The sequence below is a fragment of the Protopterus annectens genome, chromosome 2.part1, assembly GCF_019279795.1.
Source record: "Protopterus annectens isolate FY-2018-M chromosome 2.part1, PAN1.0, whole genome shotgun sequence".
NCBI lineage: Eukaryota > Metazoa > Chordata > Ceratodontiformes > Protopteridae > Protopterus > Protopterus annectens.
In genome coordinates, this window is record NC_056729.1 from 781,507,176 (window position 1) to 781,533,532 (window position 26,357).

Below are 26,357 nucleotides of genomic sequence, written 5' to 3' on the forward strand. Positions count from 1 at the left end.
TGTGAGCAGCTGGGAGCAAGGAGTGACCAATGCACAAAAAAGCACTTAGGGACTTTAACAGTGTTTTTTTTTTGCTCATTACTCCTTTTTGATCACTGATATTTCCTCCCCAGTCACCTGACTGATCCATTTACCCCCGTTGTTTAGAGCGATATGGCTTATTCATTTCTTGGGCCAGTGAGTGAATAGGCCATGAGCAAGGCCTTTATCCATGAGGAACAGCTTTGTATTTGTTTTGAGCCTAGTAACCTGCTTCTGACTTGGTGGGCATCGGAGAGAGTGTCTCACTTACTTCTCATGTAAAATAACCCCGTCTCATTCATTTCACAAGTAAGATAGTTCCTTAAAACTGTCTTGCCACCCACTGAAACCAGCACTTCCACGTGATCTTCAGTCACCACCAGGGTCTTTAACAGGGGACTGCTCACCTTGACATGCTCTCTTCAGCATTTCTCCAAGTAGAGGTGAGCCATCTCACCTGCATAACTCCTCTTTACCCACCTCACGTCAGCTCCAACAGGCACCTAAAGTCATTAACTGGACTCAGGACCCCAGCCTTCCCATGTGATCTTCAATCGCCACCAGGATCTCTAACAGGACTGTTCACCCTCAGCATGCTCTCCATACCAATTCTCTGAGGAAAGGTAATCCGAATCACCTTTGTCATTCTACCCACTTCATGTCATCTCCAACAAGCACTCAAGTCACTAACTGGAATTAGGACCCCTAGGTCATAATCAAGGCTTTATCCTTCTACACCATCGAAGCTACAGACAGAGCAAATGATCTAGAATGATTACTCCAATTTTAATTACATATTTTGTATTGCAAAATAAAGAAAACACTTGTGCTGGCAACATTTGACAAAAAGTCAAAATTAAAAAATAACTTACTTGTTTATCATCTTCTACCTTCAGGAACACTAACAATTTGTTTAATTGATTCTGTCTTCCCAAACAGCTGCATATTGATGTCAAGTATTTTCTAAAAAATTAAATTAATGCTTAAGCAGAGACAAAAATATATATAAAATACTGTTGCTTTGTAATTAGAAAGCAGAGTCTTTAACTCATGGACTAAGATGAATCATTCATGTGTCACTGAATACACTAAACAAATGAGCAGTACAGCATGCTATACAAAGAGAGTGACCCCAAGGAGTCACCATAAAATTAACATAATAGCAAACTCATTCAGGAAAAATTAACAGATGCCAAAAAGAATAGCGTAACAGAACATGCCACAAGAGTTAAAATGATCTGCACAATACAAAGAGAGGGCATTAAGTGCATAACTTAATTATTTGTATAGCATACTTAATTTTTGTTATTATTGTACTAAACATGTGCAAATATCCATTTACTTCTTTGTGAATTATCAATATCAAAAATAATTACTATTTTGTGCACTGCATGTAATTTCATTGTGGATAGTTGCTCCCTGGGCCTCTGTTGAAAATGGGTTTTTGCCAGTCAGACTTTTCCCTGTCAATAAAGACAAATAAATAAGTAACTCGTTCAAGTGTGAGATTTGCTTTTAACATACTTTGGCAAACATTTAAGCAGGTTTCTGAGAAAAAAATGCCTGTCAACTCCTATGATCATTATCAGATGCATGGTGATTTTCAAGTGCTTTCAAATATTATAAAAATGTCTGTGCAGCTGCAATAAAAGTGTTATGAACTCATGTTCTAGCTGCCAAAACATCAATTTACGATTAAAAGTGAAATACAAGAAACCAGTGAAAAGGAAAGAGGTCAGATGACTTTCAGCTCAGACAGTAATTTTCTTTCTAAAAAGAAAAACATACATACAGATATTTTAAAGTGATCTATATACATTTTGATGATGGCTGCCAAGTTATTAAAACAAAATAAAAGATTACACCTTTGTTAAACCTTTCTCAAGATATGCTACAAGGATATGTGAAATGAAATAAATAGTCTGTCACTAAAAATAAATACAGAAATATTCAGCCGAACACAGTGGCTAAGGAAATTGGCTACACGCATGCCATGTTTTTAACTCCATCAGTAATCCACATGTATAAAATGGGATTTCTAAGCAATATGCTCAAATTCATTTCCTTCCCATGTCACACTGGGATGTGGGAAAATAAGGTACTAGCAATTTCAGTATTCACCAAAAGTAACTAAAAATACAGATTAAATTAAACTGGTTGTATTTTCATCAATGCAGAAATCAAAAACAGTATTTACAACTTCTTACAAGTAACTTCAGCACAATTTCAGTGGTTGTGAAACTGTTATCCCTGAGATGTAAAGTATAACTGTCAGATGTGTGCTTGAATATACAAAGCATTATAATGCTGACAGGAGGCAAACATCTATATTAGCATTAAGTTATGGACCACTGCATAGTTTTTAGCTTAAAAGAACTAAATGCACTTTGCTTTTAAAAATCCATATACACATAAAAAGTTTAAGAACATTTTGAAATCAGACAGAATTATACTTTTCTACAATTACATCCCTGACAGCATTTTGCTCCTTCAGCATGCCCAGTAAGCAATGCAAGGCAAACCACTGCAGTATTCATTTCAGCATTTTGAATGACCCGGAGGAATGGAGAAGGTCACTTGTAAAACAAGCTGTCTCTGTTCCAGTCTACAATAAAATACTGCATTCATAAGCTTCAGTATATCAGATCTTATTCTTGTGTAGCTGGGGACAGCTCCAGACAATAGACGTAGTCATTTCGACATCCAACAATTAGTCTTCTTTCCCACAATACTGGTGAGGAAAATACTTCTCCAGGGAGTAGATGCGATGCTTTCAGTTCTCCAGTCTCTGCATCTAAGACCCATACATTGCCGTCTGTAGATGCTACTGTTACCAGAGGCCCATAATACAGGTTAGGGATGGTGAACACGAATGGCGTTGCATAGACTTTTGAACTAGTCTTAAACTTCCATACTAACTTTCCGTCAATGTTCAGGCAATACACAAAGTTGTCATGTGAGCCACAATAAAGCATTGGAACAGTTAACTTCTTGAAACAAGGAGAAGAGAAAACTGGGCCACAGGTAGCGAACTGCCAAAGCTGCAAGTATAATGTTAAATTGTTAAGCAGAGGTTATCATATACAATCCTAAGTAAAAGTACAATGAACAGACATTTGCATTAAAATATATAAACTGATGATTGAGATGATCTCAGAGTAATAAGAAACAACATAACAGGCTCAAAGGACAAGACTAAGGTGGATTACATGAAGTCTTATAGCTTTGATATAGAAACTTCATCACTGCTGCTTATAGATTCCCATATATTACAATAAAATGTATGTTACATTATTTAGATTATCTGTGATAGTTTACAATATGTAAATAAAAAGCATCTGTGATAGTTTACAATATGTAAATAAAAAGCAGCTGCAGCACAGTGAATACCTGCCTGCTGAGCTGCTTGGCTTGGGAGGTGGCTGACAACTTTTCATACTTGGACTTAGGAATGGGTTTCTGCCATACCACCCTCTAGTGGAGACTGGTTATGTGTGGGTAGGATGAAAGCAGCACAGACCTTCTGAACATGTGTGGCAGCATTGTGTGACAAGCATGGGGCATCACTGCATCCTCTGTTCCAAACTCTGGACAGTCTATTCAACATCCAAGTTCTATTAACACTTGCATGTTTAAAAACATTCTCTCCTTAGCTGTCGCTAAGAAAGTCACTTGGAGAAGGCACTAAGGATCAACAGTAGAGATGGGCACCAAATAATGTACATATCTTATATTAAAAAGAAAATCTAAGCAACATTACAAAGGTCACCCATGATTTCAATAAAACTACAACAGGATTACGTCTAACAATTCAGATAACAATTTTACTTTGAAGTATGGGTATGCAAGTTTTTTGAGCAATGTGCCATACAATAGTTTTGCCAGGTGTGAAAGCGCCAGACATACAAACTACTAATAGAGGTGTGACACTTTGGTATGCACATTCACTTTAAATACCATGACCACATACACATATACATATTTTGATTGTATGTGTGGGTGGGAGTGTGTGCGTATATCACATATACATATATACACTGTGGTTGTAGTACCTCAGAATACTCTCCCTGCTTTGACTTACAGCAATCTCTCAGCAAGTCTATACAAAAAGGAGAGGTGTGGGGGTACAGGCAGGCAAAGTTCCATCCACTCGCTGCAAAATTTAGGTTGAATAATTCTTTGAAATTTGTAACCAAGGTCATTGTTGTTGTAAGCCACACAATTATTGGTCTGACTCTTTCATCAGGGAGCCATAGTTGTTATTAATTACAGTCAATAAATGTACACTCACATTTGCAATAAATGTATAATGCTATGATGTCACTGATCAAGCTATTCCCCTCTGTTGATCCTAATACAGTGCCAAGCATAATGGGCATGAATACCATTCATCAGTACTGACTAATGCTGACAAATTCAGGAGAAGAATAAAAGAAATATCAGAAGACCACTTACAAGTTATTGTATCCAGGTAGTGTCACAGCTGTGTTAAAAAGTCTTCAATAAATGGACAAAGTCATCTGATCAAGCAAAAATCGCAGCAAGTTTACTTAACATATTTTTAAGTTTTCTTAACTTCTTCAAAGCTCTACAAAGACATTTCTAAAGCATAGAGACCATTCCAGACAGTACAATAAGGACTGAATAATGAATTGGTAGTCTGCATTAAATAGCACACATATGGAGTTATTTATAAAAAAAAAGGATTCCACTTCATGTTCAGTTACAAAAATCTAGTACAAATCTATTTAACAAGCTTCCAACCATTTACTATGTCAAGGGAAAAAGTGACAGCTGGCAACTGTAGACAGATTGATCCAAGGAATAATATATGTAATTGAATCTAATACTTACACAGAGGTGTCTTATGCCAGACAAAACAAGAACAATCATAAGTGCCTTTCCATGCACTGGAAACAAAGAAGTGTGCACAAAATCAACTACTGGTTACCATCCCATGTTATAGTAGTTTATCCAACTGATGAAAGAGCATTTGCTCACATAGCCAGCCTTGGGCATAGGCCAACTAAGCAGCTGCCTAGGGCGCTACTCTATTAGGGCAGCTTTTCCAGTAATATGGATGGTATAGGTAGACCAGGATGAGGGCACAGGGTGGTGCTGGGGGGGGGCACCGTGGAGATGTTTTGTCTAAGTAACCAGTTGACCAAAGGCCGGTCTTGTTTGCTCACCATGAAATGTGATACTTAATACCTGCAGACCACTGAAGTGTACTACAGATTTCAACCATTCTGGTAGGCCTGAACTATATACAGATTCACAGGTAAGGTGTCTGAAGACCAGGTGAAGTTGGGCAAATGTGCTGGATCTTCTATTAAGTTTTTTTCTATAAGAATGGTAACTGACTTATCACTGATTCTGCTAAAGTGGAAAGATGGTAAGCAGCCAAGTTAGGAAATTACACGTGGAATATTTCTGGCTGTGCTTATGGTGTTGGACTTCAGAAGAATGATGTCCCTAAAGTTATTCAGGAAAAAAGATGCATAGGGAGGCAGTAGCTATTCTGGTACTGTTGCCTATACAGCCTGTAACTTCTTGACTGTTTTATAGAAAAGTCTATGAGATGAGGCCATGGCAAACAGTTTCCTGAGAAGAGTGGATTTTGCAGAATATGTAAATGTCCTACTCATTTTTCTTAATTGTAGGTAGTTACATTGTAAATTTTCACCTTAGGGCTTTGTTTTCCTTGCATCCCAATCTTGGTCCCTCAGCCTAAAGCAATGCCTTTATTTCAGTGCTGAGCAACTTCAATTGTGTCCTAGCAGTATTCTCTGTTTGGCAGGGAACAGATGTTCCGGTATTGTGCTTAACTGACTAAATAATGTATAAGCATTACTAATGTTGACTTCAGTTTATTACTTCACTGACTAATGCTGACAAATTCAGGAGAAAAATAAAAGAAATATCAGAAGACCACTTACAAGTTATTGTATCCAGGTAGTGTCACAGCTGTGTTAAAAAGTCTTCAATAAATGGACAAAGTCATCTGATCAAGCAAAAATCGCAGCAAGTTTACTTAACATATTTTTAAGTTTTCTTAACTTCTTCAAACTAGAGTACATTCCATATTTTCAGGGAACGAATAGCTATTCATAGGTTCATAGATAGGTACTAGGCTATCTGCCCGAAGGCATTCATAAGCCTAGCCAGAATGTGTTGGCTTTTGCCGCCCCCTTAGATTAGTTCCCTGTGCCTCTGTCCAGCAGAGTCACTGAAGTGATCTCCGGGGTAAACTTTCTGTTTCCCATCCACTCGTCAAGGTTTCTCTTGAAGAGTGTTAGTGAGGAGCTCTGCCTAATGTAGACTGGAATCTTGTTCCAAAGCATAGGAAGTCTCTGTGACAAGAATCTATCCCTCCAGCACGTCCTATTTATTGTTGTGGTGAGGTTTAGATCCTTAGAGCATGTGGCTCGAGGGAATAAGCTTTTCTTTAGGTGGAGCATGTCGATCAGTTCTGGGTTGGACATGGCCTTGTATGTCAGGCAGAGATCACCTCTGAGTAGGCGGTATGCAACCGAGTACAGCTGGAGTTTCTTCAGTCGAGCTGCATAGGGCATCTGTTTGAGGCCAGTGATCCTCTTGGTGAGGTACTTCTGTGGTCTTTCCAGCTGTTGCAGGTGTCTTGTAAGATACATCCCAAATGGGGTGTTGTACTCTATGATGAGTCTGACGAGCAATGTGTAGAGGGGCACAATGACCTCTTTTGATCAGGATGCGAACCCTTTTCTGATAAGGTGTGCCACGTAAAAAGATTTTCTAACCACTTTGGCAATGTGATTATCAAAGGAGAGTTTACCATCTACTTGGGTTCCCCAGATCCCTTATTACGTCTTCCGTTTTAGGGGACTACCACCTATGTGGTAGTTTGTGGGTACTTTTTTCCAAAGGGGATGACTATGCACTTTTTGGCATTTAGCTTGAGGCCATGATTTTGACACCAGGTGCCCGTCTCAGTGAGACCCTTTTGGAGGATGTCTGTGTCAGCCAGATAGTCAATTACAGCCCCAAGTTTGCAGTCGTCTGCGAACTTGGTCAGCCATAGTCCTCCTGTGCTTGCCTGTACCTCTGAGAAGTATATGCCGAACAGGAGGGGTCCTAGTACTGAGCCCTGGGGAATGCCACTTGTAACCGGTTTAGAGTCAGACCAAGCTTCCGCAACTCTTACCATGTGGGTTCTGTCCTTGAGCCATTCAGCAACCCATCTTGTGATGTAGGGGTTTATGTTCAGGCTGGTGAGCTTGTCTATAATACCAGAATGGGGAATGGTGTCAAAGGCCTTTGCTAGGTCTAGGTAGGCTGCGTGTACCACCTTTCCCTCGTCTATAGCCTTGGTAACGGTCTCAAAGAAGTCCACCAGGTTTAGGAGGCATGATCTGCCCTTAACAAAGCCAAACTGGGTAGGGTCCAGTGTTTGAAGGTTCCCAATGTCTCTGTTTATGAGTTCCATGATGATGTGCTCCATAGCCTTGCAGACTAAGCTAGTCAAGCTTATAGGGTGATAGTTCCCGGGGTCTGTTGTGGCTCCACCTTTGTAGAGCGGAATAACCGTTGCTGTGCGCCACTCTATAGGTACATAACCTGTGGAGAGGCTGAGTTTGAACAGTGTGTTTAGGTGAGGGGTTAGTTCATCTTTGAGCTCGTGTAGGACGCAGCCTGGGACTCCATCTGGTCCCATTGATGCTGTGTTTTTGGCTTTGGAGAGGGCTGTTTTAACCCGAGTGTCTGTGATTTCAGGAGCTCTACATTCTTTTGGTATGGTTTTGGGCCCTTTTGGGGGTGAGAGGGGGCTGAAATTTGCACTGAACCTGTCTGCCAGGATGTTGTCAAGATCGGTCAGTTCAGTGTATTTTGCACCATTCTGCACTAACTCTGAGCAGATCTGAGCATTGCCACTTAGATTCTTGACATAGCTAAAAAATGCCTTCTGGTTATCTTTGGAGTTCTTGGCAATTTTTCTTTCGAAACTCGCCTTGGATGATTTTATGAGGGATCGTAGTTTCTTGCTGATACTGATCAGGGATGTCTTCTCTTCTTGGGATTTTACTCTTTTCTGTTCTAGTTTCCTCCTTCTGTTGTATAGCTTGTTTATGACAGGAGTCCACCAGACTGGTTTCCTTTTCTTGGAGGAGTGAGTCTTAGTTTTGCTTGGGATAGCACGATCCATGCATTCTTGTAGGTGCCCGTAGAATGCATTAGTAAAGGATTTTGCAGCTTGGACAATGTTATCCTTTAGCATGGGGACTTTGAAACTTTCCACCTCGGTCTTAAGTAACATGAAGTTTGCTTTTGAAAAGTTTTTCATGGTGGTTTCCTTGTCCGGGGGTGGGGGCGGAATGTGGATATCCAAAGTGATTTGTTTATGGTCAGATCTAACCAGTGAGGGGTTGACCTCCGGTGTGGAGCACCGGTCACCCATGTTGGTGATGACCAGGTCCAATATGTTGTCACCTCTGGTGGGAGTGTAGACTAGTTGATCCAGGGTGTTTGAGTTTATAAATTCTAGGAAATGTTGGGCAAGGGAGTTGGTACTTGAGTAGTTCTCCCAATTAATGTTTGGGTAATTGAAATCACTCAATATTAGGGTGTTTGGTAGGACCTTTATATTTCCCAGTGTTTCCAGAAATGCGGAATGGGGGTCCTGGGACATGGTGGATGATCTGTAGCAAGCTACAATTTGAATTGCAGTTTTGCCAGTTGCATGTGGATGATCACTGAAGCATTGTGCTGTGCCACTAACCTGGAGGTGTGGGTATCCTTGATGAATATGGATACGCCCCCGCCTTTTGTATTTCAGTCCGGGTTCTGTGGCCGAAATGTATGATATGAGTTATAGCCTGGTAGTGCTGGGGTGCTCTCTGAAGCCTTAAACCAGGTTTCTGTTACTGCACATATATCGATTTTCTCCATACTGAGGAGTGCCTCGAGTGCGTGCATTTTGAGGTTTAGACTTCTGGCATTGAGTAGCATTACCCTCAGTTTTTTGTTACTTGTGGTATTTATGGCGGTGGGTTTGTATTTTCAGCCTTGCCTAAAAAAGGCACTATGGGGGTGGCAAGAGCCTTGGCCAGTATTCAAAAACCTAAGGGTGACAGGTGCAAGCCGTCTCTAGCAAAGCAGCGTGGCTTGTCGAGCATATTATCCCAGGCGGACAGACACTGGATCCCCTTTGAATGACACCAGAAACTTAGCCAATTGTTGAAATTGATAATTCTTTCTTTATACTGTGGTATCATTCTTGGTGAGGGCAGGATGCTAACTCAGGGTCATACCGGCCTGGGCTACAAGATCAGAGAGCTCCTCCATGTCTCTTTTCATGTAGTCCAGGGAGGTACGGCTCAAGTCATTCACACCAACATGGACAATGACAGAGTCATATTTGTACTTGTTCTGGAGTGACCTGAGTGCTTGTGTTATGTGGCGGATCCTGGCACCCGACAGGCAGCTAACAGTAACCTTCTCCTTATTTAGCCTAGTGAGTGGGACATCAGTGTGCTCGACTATAGAGTCACCTATTACTAGTATGTTGGGTATGTTATTTTGCCTTAAGGGCTGTGATTGCATGGCACACTGGTTTTGTGAAGTATGTGTTTCATGATTTGTGTTGGGTGGAGGTTGCTTGGATGTCTGCTTTGAAGGTCTCTGTTGCTTCTGCAGATTTTTATTTAGAGCCTCCGAGTATGTTTTCGTGTATTTATGTGTGCTTTTTGCAGGTGCTGGTTTAATGGGTCTATGTGAGACTGGTGGTGTGATGCAAGTATTTCCCTTCTCCTCTTCACTGTCTGATCCAGCCTTGGGTTGAGAGAGCTTAGCCTCCAGTTTGGCTGTATAATTGCATCTCTCACATGTATTAGTGTTTGGTGGTAGGAGGAGAGGGTTGTCTGTGTACATTAGGCAGTTGTAACATTGCCTCAAAATGCCCAGATTCACCAGTTGGACGAGAGTATGCCTGAAACTGCCCTTTGGACATGCCTGGACAGGTACAGTGAACTGTTTTACTGAATGGCTGGTAAGGTTGACTAGAGAGCCTTGTCCTTCTGTACAGTATAGGATGGTCTAGTGCTAGGGTTTATAAGTGCTTGCTATGAGTTTTAAGAAAGTGCTCGGCTGAGAAATGAATGGCTTGAGTGCTTAAGTTGAAAGTTTGTCTAGTTCCAAGGGAAAAATTGAAGAGGAGACTTTGTGGAGCTGGGAATACTTATACCCTAGCTAACCGACGCTGCCTGGCGTGCAAAACTGGGCAAATGTAGTCTTTATAGCAGGGAAATGAAAGAGATAGAAATTAGCCCAAAATGGCCAATAAACTACTAATTTCTGGGATGAAAACACTCTTCCAAGGACAGATAGGCTGCTCAAAGCTCCCCTCTCTAACAGGTGAACAGAGAAACTTCCTTCTATACAGTTAAGGTATAGGCAAACACAGTGATTTGTAACACAGCCCTGAATTCAGCACTTAACCTGAAAACTGGACTATACTAGCTTAGAAGACAGGAAACAAGTTTTTTTTTTTTTTTTATCAGAAAATAAAGCAGATACAATCAAAAAACTCTTTAAATGCACAGAAAAGGATACCTATTGTTATGTATCTCAGATCAGAGTTGTAGTCAATGCCACTAGTAATAAAGTAGGAAGAAACACAAATACAGTAAAAGCAGATGAAAATAATGCATTTATATATATATATATATATATATATATATATATATATATATATATATATATATATAAAACAATAGAAAACAAACCACTGATTTAAACAAGTTACCCAATTAACCAGAAAAAAGCTCAAAACTGAGCCCTGCTCCAGCAGTCTTCAAACAGACAAGTTCTAACCGCACACTCATGCTGCTAGGGTGCAGGGGAACCTTCTCCAAAAAAAAGATGGCCTGGGTCAGTGCTCAAGTTATACAAACAAAGCTAGATTCAACAGACCTGAATCTGGTCTATGCTGCAGCAACAAGCCGCACCATTTTCAGAAAGAAACAGTTCAAATAAGCAGGCACAATAAGCCTGTGACCAGAACTTCCCAGCTCAGAAGGGCAGAATCCAGCCTCCCACAAGAGTGCAGACCACACCTTCTTAATGTAAAAAAAACTGGCCCAAAGCCCAAGTTCTTAAACCAGAACTAATACACTTTAGAACAGACACTAAGCCTTCAATCAGCAACTCCCAGCTCAGAAGGATGTAAGCTTCCTGTCCTGCCACAACAGTGCAGACCACAAACCTTCCTAATGTAAAACAACTGGTCTAAGGCCCAAGTGCATAATCCAAAGGCTTAGAATAACAGTTACAATTTAATCAGCTACTAATAAGCAGTAATAAATGCTATGAAGTACTTTTAAGAACAAGCAGGAAGAGCAAAATAAATAATAAAGTAGGAAGAAACAAACACAGTAAGCAGATGAATAAAGTGCAAAAAAAATGTTTTCTCTCTCTCCGTATTAGGTAGAATGAGCTAAAGACACTAGACTGGGAGGAGTGTCACAGATCAAATATACAGTAGGGGCGGGCAATTGCTAAGCCACCAAATATAAAAAGAAAACAGCAATAGGGAGAGCAGGGTGGGGGAAAAATAAATTCAGAAAAATAACACTTTCAACACAGATCAGAAGCCAGCACATATGATCTTAAATCAATCAAGCAAAAGCAATTAGAATACTGTAGAACTTTGGAAAGAAGTGCCAAAAAATATACTTATCAATTTATATCTTGAGTTGTTTCAGTAGCACTCTCAGCCAGAACTCAATTAGATTCAAGCAATGAATTGAATGACTTTGGATGATATGGAATTTATTTTAAAGGAGCAATTACTTAGTAGGGGATAATGGTCACTTAGGTTATTTACCTTCACAGAATTTCCATTTTCTAGGAATTCCTTTTATTAGAAGCCACCAGAATTAAACATAAGAAGGTCTTACTATGTCTAAGCAATTCAGATCCTGTGTTGTAGCTCAAAGGAACAATTTCCTTAATTACACCGATTTGCTCTCCCAATAATTCAGAGTACACTCTACATAATTTTTTAAAATCTGCCAACTCACTACACTCATAAAACATGGGTTCCCAGTAACCTCCTTCTTCCCCATCATACTTCCAACATTTCTCATCTACCGAAGGAAAACTGTTTTGGAGTCTGCCTGGGGTATAAAAATACCTATGCAAACACTTCCAAGTAAATATCCTAAACCTTTGACACCTTGTTGCATACTTGGGAGCCATACATATGTCCTTCCCATTGTTCCCTTGTAAATTGCTTATCCAATCTCTCTTGCCAATCTTTTCTACTGCCTCTGATTGATTCTTATAGTTACCGTGCAATATTTTAGATGCCCTACTAATTATCCCTTTTTCAATAGCAGCTTCCGTTCTACATTTGACTAAAATGTCTACCAGAGCAGATCTTTCACTTAGGATTCCCCTATCCCTTTCTCTTTGCCTACATCAATCTCTAGTAGGGAAGGAAGTCTCTAGCCTGCAGTCCAAATGTCTTCTTGACCTCAACTTATTCTTTTACCTTTCCTTCTCTAGTTATTTGCTCTCAATACCATGGATGGTTTGCCAGGTTTCTCTAGTAAATTCCAGACCCTTCTTGACTATTCTTTGTACCCCTACTTGCAGTCATCCATATTGGTAAAATCGCATTTCTCCATTCTCACGTTGGCTTGGTTCTTAGAATACATTATAAATTTCTGCTTGTTTTATGTAAATGAGCCTTAATTGTGCAGCCCTATCCATTCAAATCAGGTAATCAAATCCTAAATCACCTTGCTCTATTGGAAGGATCGGCTTATCCCACTTAACTCCTGCCCTTTTCCCCTTAAACATAAATTCCCTTAACTCTTTATTAATTATTCCCACAACTTCCACTCCAATTGATAAAAATATGCCTGACCTTTATATAAAACTATAGGGATTAAAAACATTTTCCTTGCTTGTATCTTATTATCCATATCCATAAACAAAAGCTTCCAGTTTCTCAGTTTTTGTGCTACAGTTTTTTAGTCTCTTCCCACATATCCTTAGCTACCATAACAAAAGTCTTTTTAATCCATATTCCTAAATACATCATCTTATTGTGTCCCCATAAATATGGGTATTGCTGAATCAATTCATGTGTGAATACATAATTTACAGCTATAGCCTTTATCGTCATTAATTTTATATCCAGAAAAGACTTGAAGTTGTCTCAAAATGTTCCACAACACTGAGATTTCCTTTTCTGGATTTATGAGGTTCAAAATAATATCATCTGCAAATAAAGGGAACTTTTTTTTATTACCATACCAATTATATCCTTGAATTTCTGAGTCTCTTATTTTCTTTGCCAATGGATCTGATTATAAAGCAAATAACAAAGAGGAAAGAGGGCACCCCTGCCTGGTACCTCTGTTCAGATACAACTTATCAGAGATGAACCTCCCACTTTAATTCTTACCTCCAATCCATCATATCCTCCTAATTAACCTTATTGTTGCTGTATCATGGAATGCAAATGCTTCCACTGCCCTACTCATAAAATCCCAGCTTACTTTGTCAAATGCTTCTTCTACACCAAGACCCACTAACAGCAGCAGTATAGTCTTATATTCTGCTTCCATCTGGATCATCACTGTTCTATTACTGTTGTAAAATCTTTGCCTCCCCTCCATAAACTCACACTGATCCATATCTATCAATTTTGGCAACATCTTTATAAACATAAACACTTTATAGTCATAGTTTAAAACTGAAACGGGTCTACAGGAAAATGAGTCTGATAGGTCTTTACAGTCTTTAGGTATTACAACCACCACAGCTTTCTTCCAGGGTGCTGGTGCTTCCCCTCCTTTTAAAAAGCTGTTAAACAAAACCTTCTAGCTCTTTATCACTTTCTTTCCTCTAGCTTCCAAACTTCCACAGGAATACCATCTGTTGCTGGAAAATTTCCTGCAGATTGTATGGCCCTGTTTTTATCTCATCTTCTCCTAACCTTTTAATTGTTGAGTGTCATCGACCTCTAACATTTTTTTTAAACAATAAACATCTTTATTAAATTATCATGCATGACATACAGCAATCTTATATTTATATAAATGAAAATAAATCATACTAACACAATCTCAGTTGCAAACATACATTACGAACCATGCTGACACAACTGTAGCTGCAAACATGCATCACTTATAACATAGCCACTTACTGTCAGTCAACCATTACATAGCTAATTCAAATCCTGCCTTCTTTTAAACCTGGCTCCTCCTCTGCATGTATTGATCCTACACTTCCCATTATTTTCCTAAGTGATTTGGTCCTACCCTTTTCTAAAGATCAAGATTCCAGTTGTTTTATCTCTGTTAGTATCTTCGCTACTTCAAGTAAAGCTGGTTTAAACTTTGCAATTTTCTAGTAACTGCTTTTTTGTCAGCCATCATAATTAGACTCAGCAAGGCCTTACTATGTCTAGGCAATTCCAATTCTGTACCATAGCTCATAAAATAATTTTCTTAGTTACACCATCCTGCTCACCCAGCACCTCTGATACAGCAGTCTGCAGGAAATGTCATTACAATCCCAGGAAATATGTTCCTTTTTCTTCCCCATCACGCCTCCAACATTTGCTGTCTACCTCAGGAAAAATTCTTGAGTTTACCTGGGGTATAAAATACTTATGTAAACACTTTTAAGCAAATATCCTAAATCTTCCAGACTTTGTTGCATATTTGGGATACATACATACATCTCACCATTGTTTCTTTGTGAACTGCTTATCTAATCTTTATTCCCAATCCTTTCTAACCTTCTCTGATTGATTCTTACAGTTATCATGCAATATTTTATACACTCTAATTATTCCATTCTTAACAGCAACTTCTGTTCTAGACTCTACTAAAAACTATACCAGTCTCATGTTTCTTTTAGGACCCCCCCCCCTATTTCTTTCTCTTTGCCTATACTCTGAAATCCGCTCTTGATAGGGATGGCAATCTCTAACCTGCAGTCCAAATAAGTTCTTGGTGTCTTGCCATTATATTACCTTTCCCTCTCTACTTAGTTGCTCCCCAAACCTTGGTTCCTTTGCCAGTTTTTCCCAATAAATTCCAGCCCCCTCTTGTCTATTGTCTGTATCCCTAATTGCAGTCATCCCTACAGGCAGAATCTCCTTTCTCCATTTCTGTGTTGGCTTAGTTCTTAGAATACTTTCTGCAACTTTATGAATATTATTGTTATTCTCCTTAAAGGTCCAACATCCCACTCTATCCTTGTTTCTTGAGCTTCCCCACTGTTTCATCATCATCTCTTTCCATTTTGAATTAAAATTTTATGCTTGTGCTATGTACAGGAGCCTTAACTGTATTGCTTTGAAAATATCTCTTCAAATCCAGTAATCCCAATCCGGCTTGTTCTACTGGAAGAATAAACGTATCCCACTTGACTCTTGCAGTCTTCCCCTCCCAGATAAAATCCTTCAGCTCTTTATTAGTTGCTATAAACTAGTTCTCCTCTGGTTAATAAAACTATGCCTGATTTGTGTTTAAGACAAAAGGGACTAAAACATTTTAACTGCTTGTATCTTACTATCGATTACCATATAACAGCTTCCATTTTCAGTTTTTGTATTATCATTTGTTTAGTCTCTTCCCCCATATCCTTAGCTGCCACACTGGATGCCACAATGGAATCATTTTTAATCCATACTCCTAAATACATTTTATCATGTAGCCATAAGTATGGATATTGCTGAACCAATTTGTGTGTGGGTACATAATTTATTGCTACTGTCTTTGTTTTAGCTTCATAAATTTTGTATCCAGAAAAGATATGAAACTGTCTCAATATGTTCCACAGCACTTTAATGTCCCTTTCTGGTTTTGTCAGGTATAAAATAATGTCATATGCAAATAGAGCCAGCGTTTCTTAACTACCATACCAATTATATCCTTAAATTTCTGAGCCCCTTATTTTCTTTGCCAGCAGTTCTAAATAATTCTAAATATAATGCAAATAACAAAGAAGAAAGAGGACACTCCTGCCCGGTTCCTCTGCTCAAGCACAGATTATCAGAGAGGACCCCACCCACTTTAATTTTCAAATCCAATCCCTTATACATCCTCCTAATCAACCTTATAATTTTGACAGGAAATGCAAATGCTTCCATTGCTCTGTTCATAAAGACCCATCTTATTTTTTCAAATGCTTTCACTGTAACAATACCCACCAATAACAGTGGTATTTTCTTACATTCTGATTCCCTCTGGATCATCTGTGTTTGGTTAATGTTGTCAAACGTTTGCCTCCCCTCCGCAAAACCACATTGATCCATATCTATCAGTTTCAGCATCACATTTGCCATTCTTTTAGCCATTATAGACATAATCACTTTATAATCATGGTTTAGTATTGAAATGGGCCTGTAAGAAGCTGGATCTGATGGATCTTTACCCTCTTTAGGTATTGCAGCCATCACCACTTTCTTCTATGATGTTGGTACTTCTCCTCCTCTTAAAATACTATTACACAAAACCTTCTAGATCTTTATCATTTTTTTTCCTTCCTAGCTTCCAAACTTCCACAGAGTATCATCTGTTCCTGGGGACTTTCCTATAGGTTGGTTATACATCACCACTTTTATCGCATTTTCTCCTAACTGTTACTAAATGAACCTCCTCTACCTCTAACCTTGGCATATTTAATTCTTCCATAAACATTTCCATTTGTATCTTTTCTTGATTTCCTTTCTCTGCTTTATACAGACTTTCACAAAATTTCCAAAATATTTCTAACACTTCTACAGGATCCCTTGTTATCTTCCCTGTTATAGGCTCCCTAAGCTTGGTAACAGCCCTTTCTACTGTCTGTTGCCCAAGTCTCTGTGCTAAAAGTTTTTGTGCTTTTGAGTTACTATCAAAAACAGTTGCTTAACAACAATCTTTCTAAACACATGTATATTATTGAGGTAATCCCTTATTTTCTGTTTAGCATTCTGCGATTGCTCCTCTTCTTGTTCTGTGAGATTCCCCTATTTTGCAATACTTTAACATTTGTCAGTCCCTCTAAATAATTCTTGTTACTTTTAAACCATACTTCCCTTTATTTTATTTCCACCCTATTTTTAAACTCCATTTTAATGTTATACCACTCCCTAGTTATATTTCAGAAAAAAATTCTACCTTCTCTAATAGCTCCTGAATAATTTCCACTACCCATTCCTTAAATTCCTCTCCTTTTAACAGAGTGAGAAAGTGCCAGTGTCTCATTTTTATTTCATTACCCTATGTTTTTATTTTAGTTATTATTGGCACATGATCTGAAATAGTTATTGGGTACGTATCAAGACCTTCAATTAAATGCACATGTTCCTGTGAAATGTAAATTCCATCTAGCCTAGCCCAGTTTTTAAATTTTGGGGAATAATATGTAAATTCACTCCAAATTCCTAGCACTAAATCCATATCTCCCATGCCAAATATTTTCATAAATTTCTTTAAAAATCTACCCTCCTTTGTTATATTTTCCTTTCTGGACCCCCGATACATCTTCACTATTGCAAATCAAATTCCAGTCCCCACCTACAAGTAATATTCCTTGCTGAAAGCTGATTATTTCTCTCAAATTTTTCTTAAGCTCCATTATAGCAGTTTTCAGTGGAATATAAGTACATCCTAGTGTAATCCTCCTCACTTGCCAGTAGCCCCTTAGTACTACAAATCTATCATTATTGTCTTTTTATCCTATTCTACTATTACTGAAGCTCCTCTTGTAATTATAAGTACTCCTCTCTTCCTTTACCCCAGGTATTCAGCTGAATAATCATCCTGAAAACCTTTATCAAATTCATATGTTCAGTTCTTTCCAGGTGTGTCTCCTATAGTATAGCTACTTACACTCTAGATTTTTAAATATAGTTCACTATGTTTTCTTTTTTGTATTTATCTGTGAGACCATTAAAGTTTAAAGACATTATAGAAAGTGTATAACAGCTTTTTTGTTAAATGTCTAGTTTCAGCTTTTGTGTTACATGCACGTACTGTTTGGCAGATTCATCTTTTAGACAGCTGTTTCTTGTCATCTCCATTTGAGCCTATGTTACATCTTACAGAACTTTTTGTTTTATTGAAAACTCTCAAACAAACAAACAAACACACACTACTCCCAAAACCTATTAAATTAATAACAACACACAAAACTATGCACATCTTCAAATATTGAAGGTTTATCCTCCTAATAGGAGTAAATATTCCAAACTGACAGCCACACACACAGACTCAAGCTAACATAAAGGCAATATTATGCGTGATAAGACACACTGTATAGTCTGTGATTCTATTAACTGCTGTCTGGTTTTGTCGTATCTTTACAGTTTTCTCAGCTGGGAAAACACTTGAATGCTTTCAAAAAACATTTTCTCCAAGCTATTTATCTTTATCAGATTGTCTGCTAGACACATGAGAACCAGACACAAAACTGTTTACTAGAAAAAAAGACTTATAATATTCAATATTTTTTTTCATTTACTTGCTTTCTCTTAAAACTTACTAGATTACAATAATGGCCATAACCCAATCATCCCCCTATGCAAGAATAAGAAAATGCACACTCATTTTTCTTTTGTCATGATCTTTTAACCAGATCTTTTTTCTATTACATTGCAGTGCCTACATTTCTTAAAACTGAAAAATGAGAAAGAGAGAAAAAGGAAGAAAAAATAGGAGCAGCTATTTACATTAGTATCCCCATTACACTTAAAATAACTGAAAAAATGTTTTATAACATGTAAAGAGAACAATGTATTATTTAAATAGTACTATTAAGGAAAATTTTTGTTTTACTTACACTTAACTTTTAACCTCCTCTTCCCCTCTCCTGAGTATTTTTCCCAACATTAATGACTTGAAGTAGGGTATATGCTTAAGAGTCTCCTACAAGTTTAACAAAGTCCAATATTTCCAGATTTTCTTGTTCTATTCCTGTTCATCTCCTTCTCCCAAAACCTGCCTCTGCTTCATTTCCAATGTACCCTTGATTCTTCAAGTCAACTCTTGTGCTTTTTTCCCCACTCTTAAGCATTTTTCATTGAAACAGTGGAAAAGGTTTAACTGGCATAGTCTCTCTGTGGTCTTTACTACCAAAAGAACAAGAAGCATAATCTCCTTCTGTTTCACAGCTCACTTTTTGTTGGACAAACTTCTGTATTTCTTCCTTAGCATGTACTTCATCAAAAAATGATTTTGTTCCTCCAGGGAAAACTATTTTGAAGATAGCTAGGTACACAGCAGCTTGAATCTCATGCCTGCTTCTTGATTTCCATATTTCTCTGCTTTATACATACTTTCATAGAATTCCTGAATAATGGGACAAATTTACTCTTCTGCCTGTTGTGCAATGAGAAGTAATTCTCCTCAAACACTCTGCCATCTCCCACTTTTAGTATTTTGTCCTTCTGTCACAGTTTGCCAGAATCAACTCCTCTTGCTGGTAAGATTGCATCTTTACTATTTAAGTTCTAGGCTGTTTTCTCATAGTCTGGTTTGGAGCAATACACGATGTGCTCTTTTAATTAACATATCCTGTTGTGGAATACCCTTCCAGTCGTTTATTTGTGCTTTCATAAAATTAATACAGTCTGTTCCTTCCAGCTTGTCAGGTAAAAAAGAAAATCTCTGGATGCTCTGTCCTCTAATTCTATTATTTTTTTTAAACATCTCTTCTTGTGCAGTCTTATATTCAGCTTGCCTCTTCTTCATTTCTACCTCTGAGTTTTGTAGTTTTATCTCCTTATCTGAATATATATTAAAAGCTTCTTCCATTTTCTACAGCCTTTTATTGTTTGAGTTGATATACTCCATCAGTGTTTCATTTATTTTAGTCAGGTTTGTGCGCAGTTACCTTATACTCTCTTCTAGGTTACTGGAAGTCATGTCTGGAGCTTGCACTGTTTTTTGCTGAACAGATACAATACTGTTCCCAGTCAGTGTTTTTTTTTTTTTTTTTTTGTCGCTGTTTGTAGCTGATTTTCCTTTAGGTCCAGTGTATTTCATTTTTCCTGGCATCCAGGCAGTGCATTTACTACCGGTGACTGAAATTTACCCAGAAATGTAGGTCCATTGGCTCTCTCTGTTAAGTTTCTGTTTTCACACTGGGAGAACTGTTATTAAATGTGCAGCCATCTTGGAAGTCCCTGTTGCCTAAGCTGTTATACTAAAAGTGTTTGTGATCTAGACTATGGAATTATCAAAAAAAAAAGTTTATTAATAACTATCTTTCTAAACTCATACATGTTATTCAGCTGCACCCTTATTTTCTCTTTAGTAGTCTGCAATTTCACCTTTTCTTGTTCTGTAAGATTCCCCTTTTTCTGCAATACTTTAACCCTTGATAGCCTCTCTAAAAATTCCTATTACTTCTTAACCATATATCTTTTTTTCTTTTATTTTGACCCTATTTTTAAACTCCACTTTCATTTTATCCCACTCACTAGCTATAACTTCTGAAGAAAATTCTATCTTCCCTTATATCTCTTGAATAATTTCCACTATCCATTCCTTAAATTCCTCTCTTTTTAATAGGTATGTGGGGTAGCACCAGTGTCTAATTTTCAGCTCATTACACTACATGTTTATCTTAGCTGTTATTGGTGCATGATCTGAAGCAGTTATTGGATGTGTGCTGAAGTTTTCAAATAAATGCACATTTCCTGTGAAATATAATTTCTGTATAGACTAGCCCAGTTACCGTACTTTGTGAATTCACATAAATTCTCTGAGTTCTTACTACTGAATTCACAGCTTTCACACTATTGCTTGTTCGTCCCAAAACAAATAATAAGAAGGCTTGGGGTTTCATTCAGATGCTTTAATATATACAAACGCATCAGGATGGATAGCAGCATCTTTAAATATGAATGAACTAGTTAACAAACAGAACATACATACATACATACATACATCAGGCTCAAACGTCCTCAGTATTAATACTCTAGTGTAAGCCCTTGGATAGCTTCTTAAAGGTATATATACACACATACTGATCTACATCCTCCCTCTTAAAAAGATAGCCCTTCATGTAAAAGAATATCAGAGATAAGCATACATTACTATGTACATTAGAAACAAAATACAATGTTCATATCCAAGTTGCTTGATATCTACTACAGGGTTTAGAGGATTCGACTATAACATTTGGAACTAGACTTAGAAACAGGGACAGTCTGCGGTGCATAACTTATATTAGGAACTTCTGGATTTGTCATAGGAACAGGAATGTCGTCTGGAACTGGAACACTGGACAACTCACTTTGAAATAAAAAGTCTTTCTCACAGGCTAACTGCCGTGGTATAGACTCGGACACCAGTTTGAAATGCTTCAGATTCCACGTGAAAGTTGCTCCTTCTGATTCTACAATGTACAATCTCGGCTCTGGCCAATATTCGTCATGATACCAATCCAATCATAACCTTTGGATGTCTGCATCCTTACCACTTCTCCCTCTCATAATGGACTGAGCTGTTTACTGGTTTTATCGTAGTAGGACTTCTGGGATAGGCGTTTCCCCAGCAGATTGGCTTTCACTGATCTGTTGTTCTTGACACATGGAGCTAACAATTGACTCATAAGTGGTAATGTGCTTCTGGTTTGTCTCAACATAAGTCTCTGAGCAGGTGAACCAAGATGTTTATCTCAAGGAACATTTCTGAGATTTAAGAGATTCAAAAAAACATCAGTACTGTCTCATTTAGACTTCTCAAGTACCTGTTTTGCACTATGAACTGTGCGTTCTGGCAAACCATTTGACTGCGGGTACTCTGGACTACTTGTGACATAAGAAAGTCCCATTCTTTAGCAAATCTTTTGAACTGGTGGCTTGTAAACTACGTGCCATTGTCAGAAATAACTTTGTGTGGACTTCCATGTACTGCAAAATGATGCTCCATCTTAGTAATGACAGTATTAGATGGGTACAGGACGTTTTGACCCTGCCGATTCGACCCCCGGATGGTTGGACCCGAACAGCAGCCTCACTCAGTCTGGAGAAGTAAGCAGAGCAGCATGGGAAAAGGTGAGGAGCTTCAGCTTTTAGTAAAGTGATATACCACCAGTGAGAGCAAGAAATCAACGAAACGAAAAGTAAGGGAAATGTTACTGAAATTACATGCTGACTTTTCCATATAATTTCGCAGCAGGACTGTTGCCCATACTTTTACTTTTCACGTTAGTGCAAAGCCCCTTGGTATAAGCCTTCACCTCAGAGAAGTAAAAGCCCTTTTTCCCTTAATGGCACAAACTTGCTCAGCCAGAGCCCCTTGGTATCAACTTTCACAGAAGTAAAAGCCAAACAGGAAAGGTGTCATCACAGAATCCCGGGGGAATACACTGGTGACTGGTCTCTTTGCGGAAGTCATCTCCCCTATTTAGATTGCGGGTGCTGCAAATTTAGTTTGCTGAGGTAGTTACAGCAGCATACAAAAGACATATTTTACTTTTTAAGGTGCATATCAATGAATAAACAAATAAAATAATAGAATTACCAGCTTGACTTTGTATATTGCCATTTGTTACATCGCACCTGTCCACATTTTCACAGAATGTCCAGATTTTTAAGTCATTTTCTGGTGTTCTCCTCAAAAAAAAATGTGTGGTTGTTTGGCAGATCAGTTGGGATGTAATTAAATAATGACAAACATTTGAAATTTGGACGTCACATCCTTTAGAAAATACATGTTACATGAAAACCTGTTGTTCTATGATTTTTCTAAGTTTATACGAGGTAGCATGCAATCCGTGATGTTGGAACTTTGTCTCCCATTACTTTGACTTTTTCCCGACTTCTTGCACTGAGGTTGATAGTTACGTCCACTAGGTTCCATTTGTTACTTATGTACCAAATTGCAGAGTACCTCCACTATATATACTCCCCATGTATCCCTTGCATACTGTAATGTACCATAAAGTGAAATTACATGCTGACTTTTCCTTCAAGGTCAACAAGTCTAAAAGTTTATGTAATAAATATATACTAAACAATGAAATCATTAAATAAATAATAGAAGTATAAAAATAAAATATATTTAAAATCAAAGCATTTCAGTTCATTTAATGTATAAGTGAATGAATAATAAAATAATGAAAATGTACTTATTAAAATATACTTGGGGTCAAATAGTCTGGGATAAACTGTCCACTAAAAAATCACATATACAATACATATACATTTATACATGAAATTGTATAGAAATGCATTGGGGTTGAACCGTCCGGGGGAGAACAGTCCTCATTCCTACTAGATGCCAGGTTGGGAAGTAGGTCAATCTTGAACCAACTGGAGTAAGAGTCTACTAACACTAAATAATGTTGACCATTCCCACTCGAAGATATCAGTGGCTACTGTCAACCAAGGTAGTTCCGGAATCTGGTTAGGCTAAAGTGGTTCTTTCTGTTGATATGGCTTTGTACTATTACACACTGAACAAGAAGAAAGTGCTCTCTCAATGTCTCGTGACATAGAAGACCAAAATACTCTATCTCTTGCCCTTCTTTTGGTAGATTCAGTTCCTGAGTGACCATGATGCAAGATAGCAATGTATTCAGGTTGAAAGGACTTTGGAACAATTACTTTCGGACCTTTCATTATGATACCATTGTCAGACAAAATCTCACCTCTGTATGGAAAATAAGGTTGCACTTCTTGAGGTAAACTAGATTGCTTTGATGGCCATCCTTGATTAATAAAGTGGACAAGCCTCTGTAAAACTATTTCTGTGGCTGTGTGATCTCTCAGCACATCAAGATGTATGGAAGAAAAATTTCTCACTTCCATAACTTCAAAATCATCAAACAATTGAGAATCTTGATTGTCATTCTGTTCAGTGGTATTTCTGGGTGATTTGGATAATGTATCAGCAAGATAAAGAAGTGTGTCTTTCTTGTAGACAAGACTGAAATTGTACTTTTGCAATGTCAGCATCAAACATTGCAGTCTGGCTGGAGCTGAATGCATTGGTTTTCTCAAGATAGTGACTAGAAGTTGGTCGTCTGTTTCAATCTGGACAGGTCTACCATACACATAATCATGGAACTTCCAACATTCAAACACAATTGCCAAAAGCTCTTTCTCAATCTGGACATACTGCTGTTCAGGTTGGATAAGAGTTATCAATGCATAGGAACAGGTTGATCCTCTTGTAAAATGACCACACCAAGTCCAATTTCGAAGCATCACAGGAAAGTGCAACTTGTTTGTGAACATCACAGTGTCTGAGTGTTGGCAGATTAGCAGTTCTCTGTTTCAGGACAGCAAATGCTCTTTGGTGCTGCTCTAATGAAGACCAGGATACATCTTTACATGTCAGCTCAAGTCTGGAATGAACTTGCCTAGGTAGTTGTCCATGCCAAGAAAACATTGCAGGGCTTGAACATTGTCTGGAGCTGCATCTCGAGAATGGCTGTTTGTTTTGAAGGGTCTGGTCGTAAGCCTGTACTCATGAATACATTACCAACATAAGGAACTCCTTTGTAGCCTGAATTTGTATTTCTGTGCATTGACCTTAAGATTCACTTGACGTGCCCTTTCTAGAACATTTCTGAGGTTTCTGTCAAGTTTGGCTTAATCTCGACCTCCTACCAATATGTTGTCCACTATAATAGCACAATGATACCCAGAAAAAATTTGCTCAATTGCACGTTGAAAGACTTCACTTGCAGAATTTATCCCAAATGGTATTCTCAAAAATCTGTAGTGAGCAATGAGGATTGCCTGTCGAGCTGACTTTGCCAAAATGAACTCTCTGCATCTAAGACAGAAAAAAATAGTGGCATTTGGCATCAAGGCTGTGACTTCTTCAACTGTGCGCACTGGGTGATGACGTCTTTTTAGCGCTTTGTTTAAATCCTATGGGTCAATACATATTCTGATGTCACCTGAGCTTTTCTTATGAGCTGCCACCATGGAAGATACCCATTCTGTTGGAGTTTCCACTGGACAAATTACACTTTGTCGCACTATTTTATCTAACTCTGCCTTGACCCTGCGCTGCATGACTACTGGAACTTTATGTGCTGGTCTGATAACTGGACTGACCTCTGGGTCTAACGTCATGGAGTACACAATTGGAAGTTTGCTTAGTTTGTCTTCGAAAAGATCAGCACAGGTAGAAAAAATGAGCTAGGCAAAATTAAAATAGTGGTATTTTAAGCTAACATGATAGACTTCCTTGTTAAATGAAAGCAGTCCCATTTTCAAAGAGTCTCTGAACCCTAATAATTACTGAACGTGGGTCTTGACCACATAAAATAAGTCGTAGCTTCTTCTACTCTGCTGGAAGTAACATGAAAGCACTACTGAGCCTTTGGTTTGAATTTCTTCACCTCGGTAAGGAACAAGTTTCGCACACCTTGCCAAATCAAGCCTTTCAAGTTTACATACTCTGGCAAATGTTTCTGCAGACATAACATTGCACTTAGAACCTGTGTCAACTTTGAGATCTGTGGATTTGACATTTATTTGAACAATACAAAATACTTAATTCTTGGCCCTTAAATCAACTGCATTAACTGTTTCATGAAGTACTGACACACCATGAACATAAACAGTACGCTTGTTACAGTGTAACTGATCAACTCGTTTCTTAAAATGTTCCCTTCCAATAAAAGAGTGCCACACTCTTTTGATTTACAAAATCTTTTGAATTGATTCCATTTATTACATTTATGGCATTGTTGACCAAAAGCTAAATACTTTTCCCTTTCAGATTCATGATTTCCACAACAATTACGACAATTGGCAATGAAAGTGGGTGGGGGCCCATGCTTTGAGTGTGCTGATTCAATCTTATGCTTCACTAAGGCTGTGTGAAGTCTGGAATGTGCTAGAAAGCCCTGGGGTTTACCAGTAGGTGCTGCAGTGGTTACAGCTGCCATGTACATGGGCCTGTTTCTTTTAACCACATGCTACATACTATCAACATGAGCTTTATCACTGTGCCTTCTACAGCTGCTCTCATTTGTAAGCACATCTATGTGCTTTTCTGTGAGCTCGTATAACTGACAAATCTTAATGGCCTTATTCAAAGTTAAATCACTGTCAAAAAGCAAAATCTTTCTCACAGCATCATCTTTTATACCACACACAAGTCTGTCATTATCAACCCATCCCTTAAGTCACCAAATCTGCACATTTTTAGCCTTATTTCTCAGGTCAGTTATATATGCTGCAAAAGTTTCACCAGGCTTTTGATCCCTTGTGTAAAATAAGTGCCCTCCCACTGTAACATTTGTCTGGGGATTACACATTTCTCTAAATTTATGTTCTAAGCACTCTGGGTCCTTCCTTAACTCAGCATGTACAACAA

General features: G+C 38.2%; 1 protein-coding gene across 1 annotated transcript in view; it reads right to left on the minus strand.

Annotated features, from left to right (window-relative positions):
- Positions 1 to 2,164: 2,164 nt before the first annotated feature.
- AASDH (aminoadipate-semialdehyde dehydrogenase) overlaps positions 2,165 to 26,357 on the minus strand; it is a 1,090,146-nt gene continuing 1,065,953 nt past the window's right edge. The window contains exon 15 of the mRNA XM_044062487.1: positions 2,165 to 3,062. Coding sequence (XP_043918422.1) covers positions 2,670 to 3,062 — 393 coding nt within the window. The 3' untranslated portion in view covers positions 2,165 to 2,669. The remainder of the gene's footprint in view (positions 3,063 to 26,357) is intronic.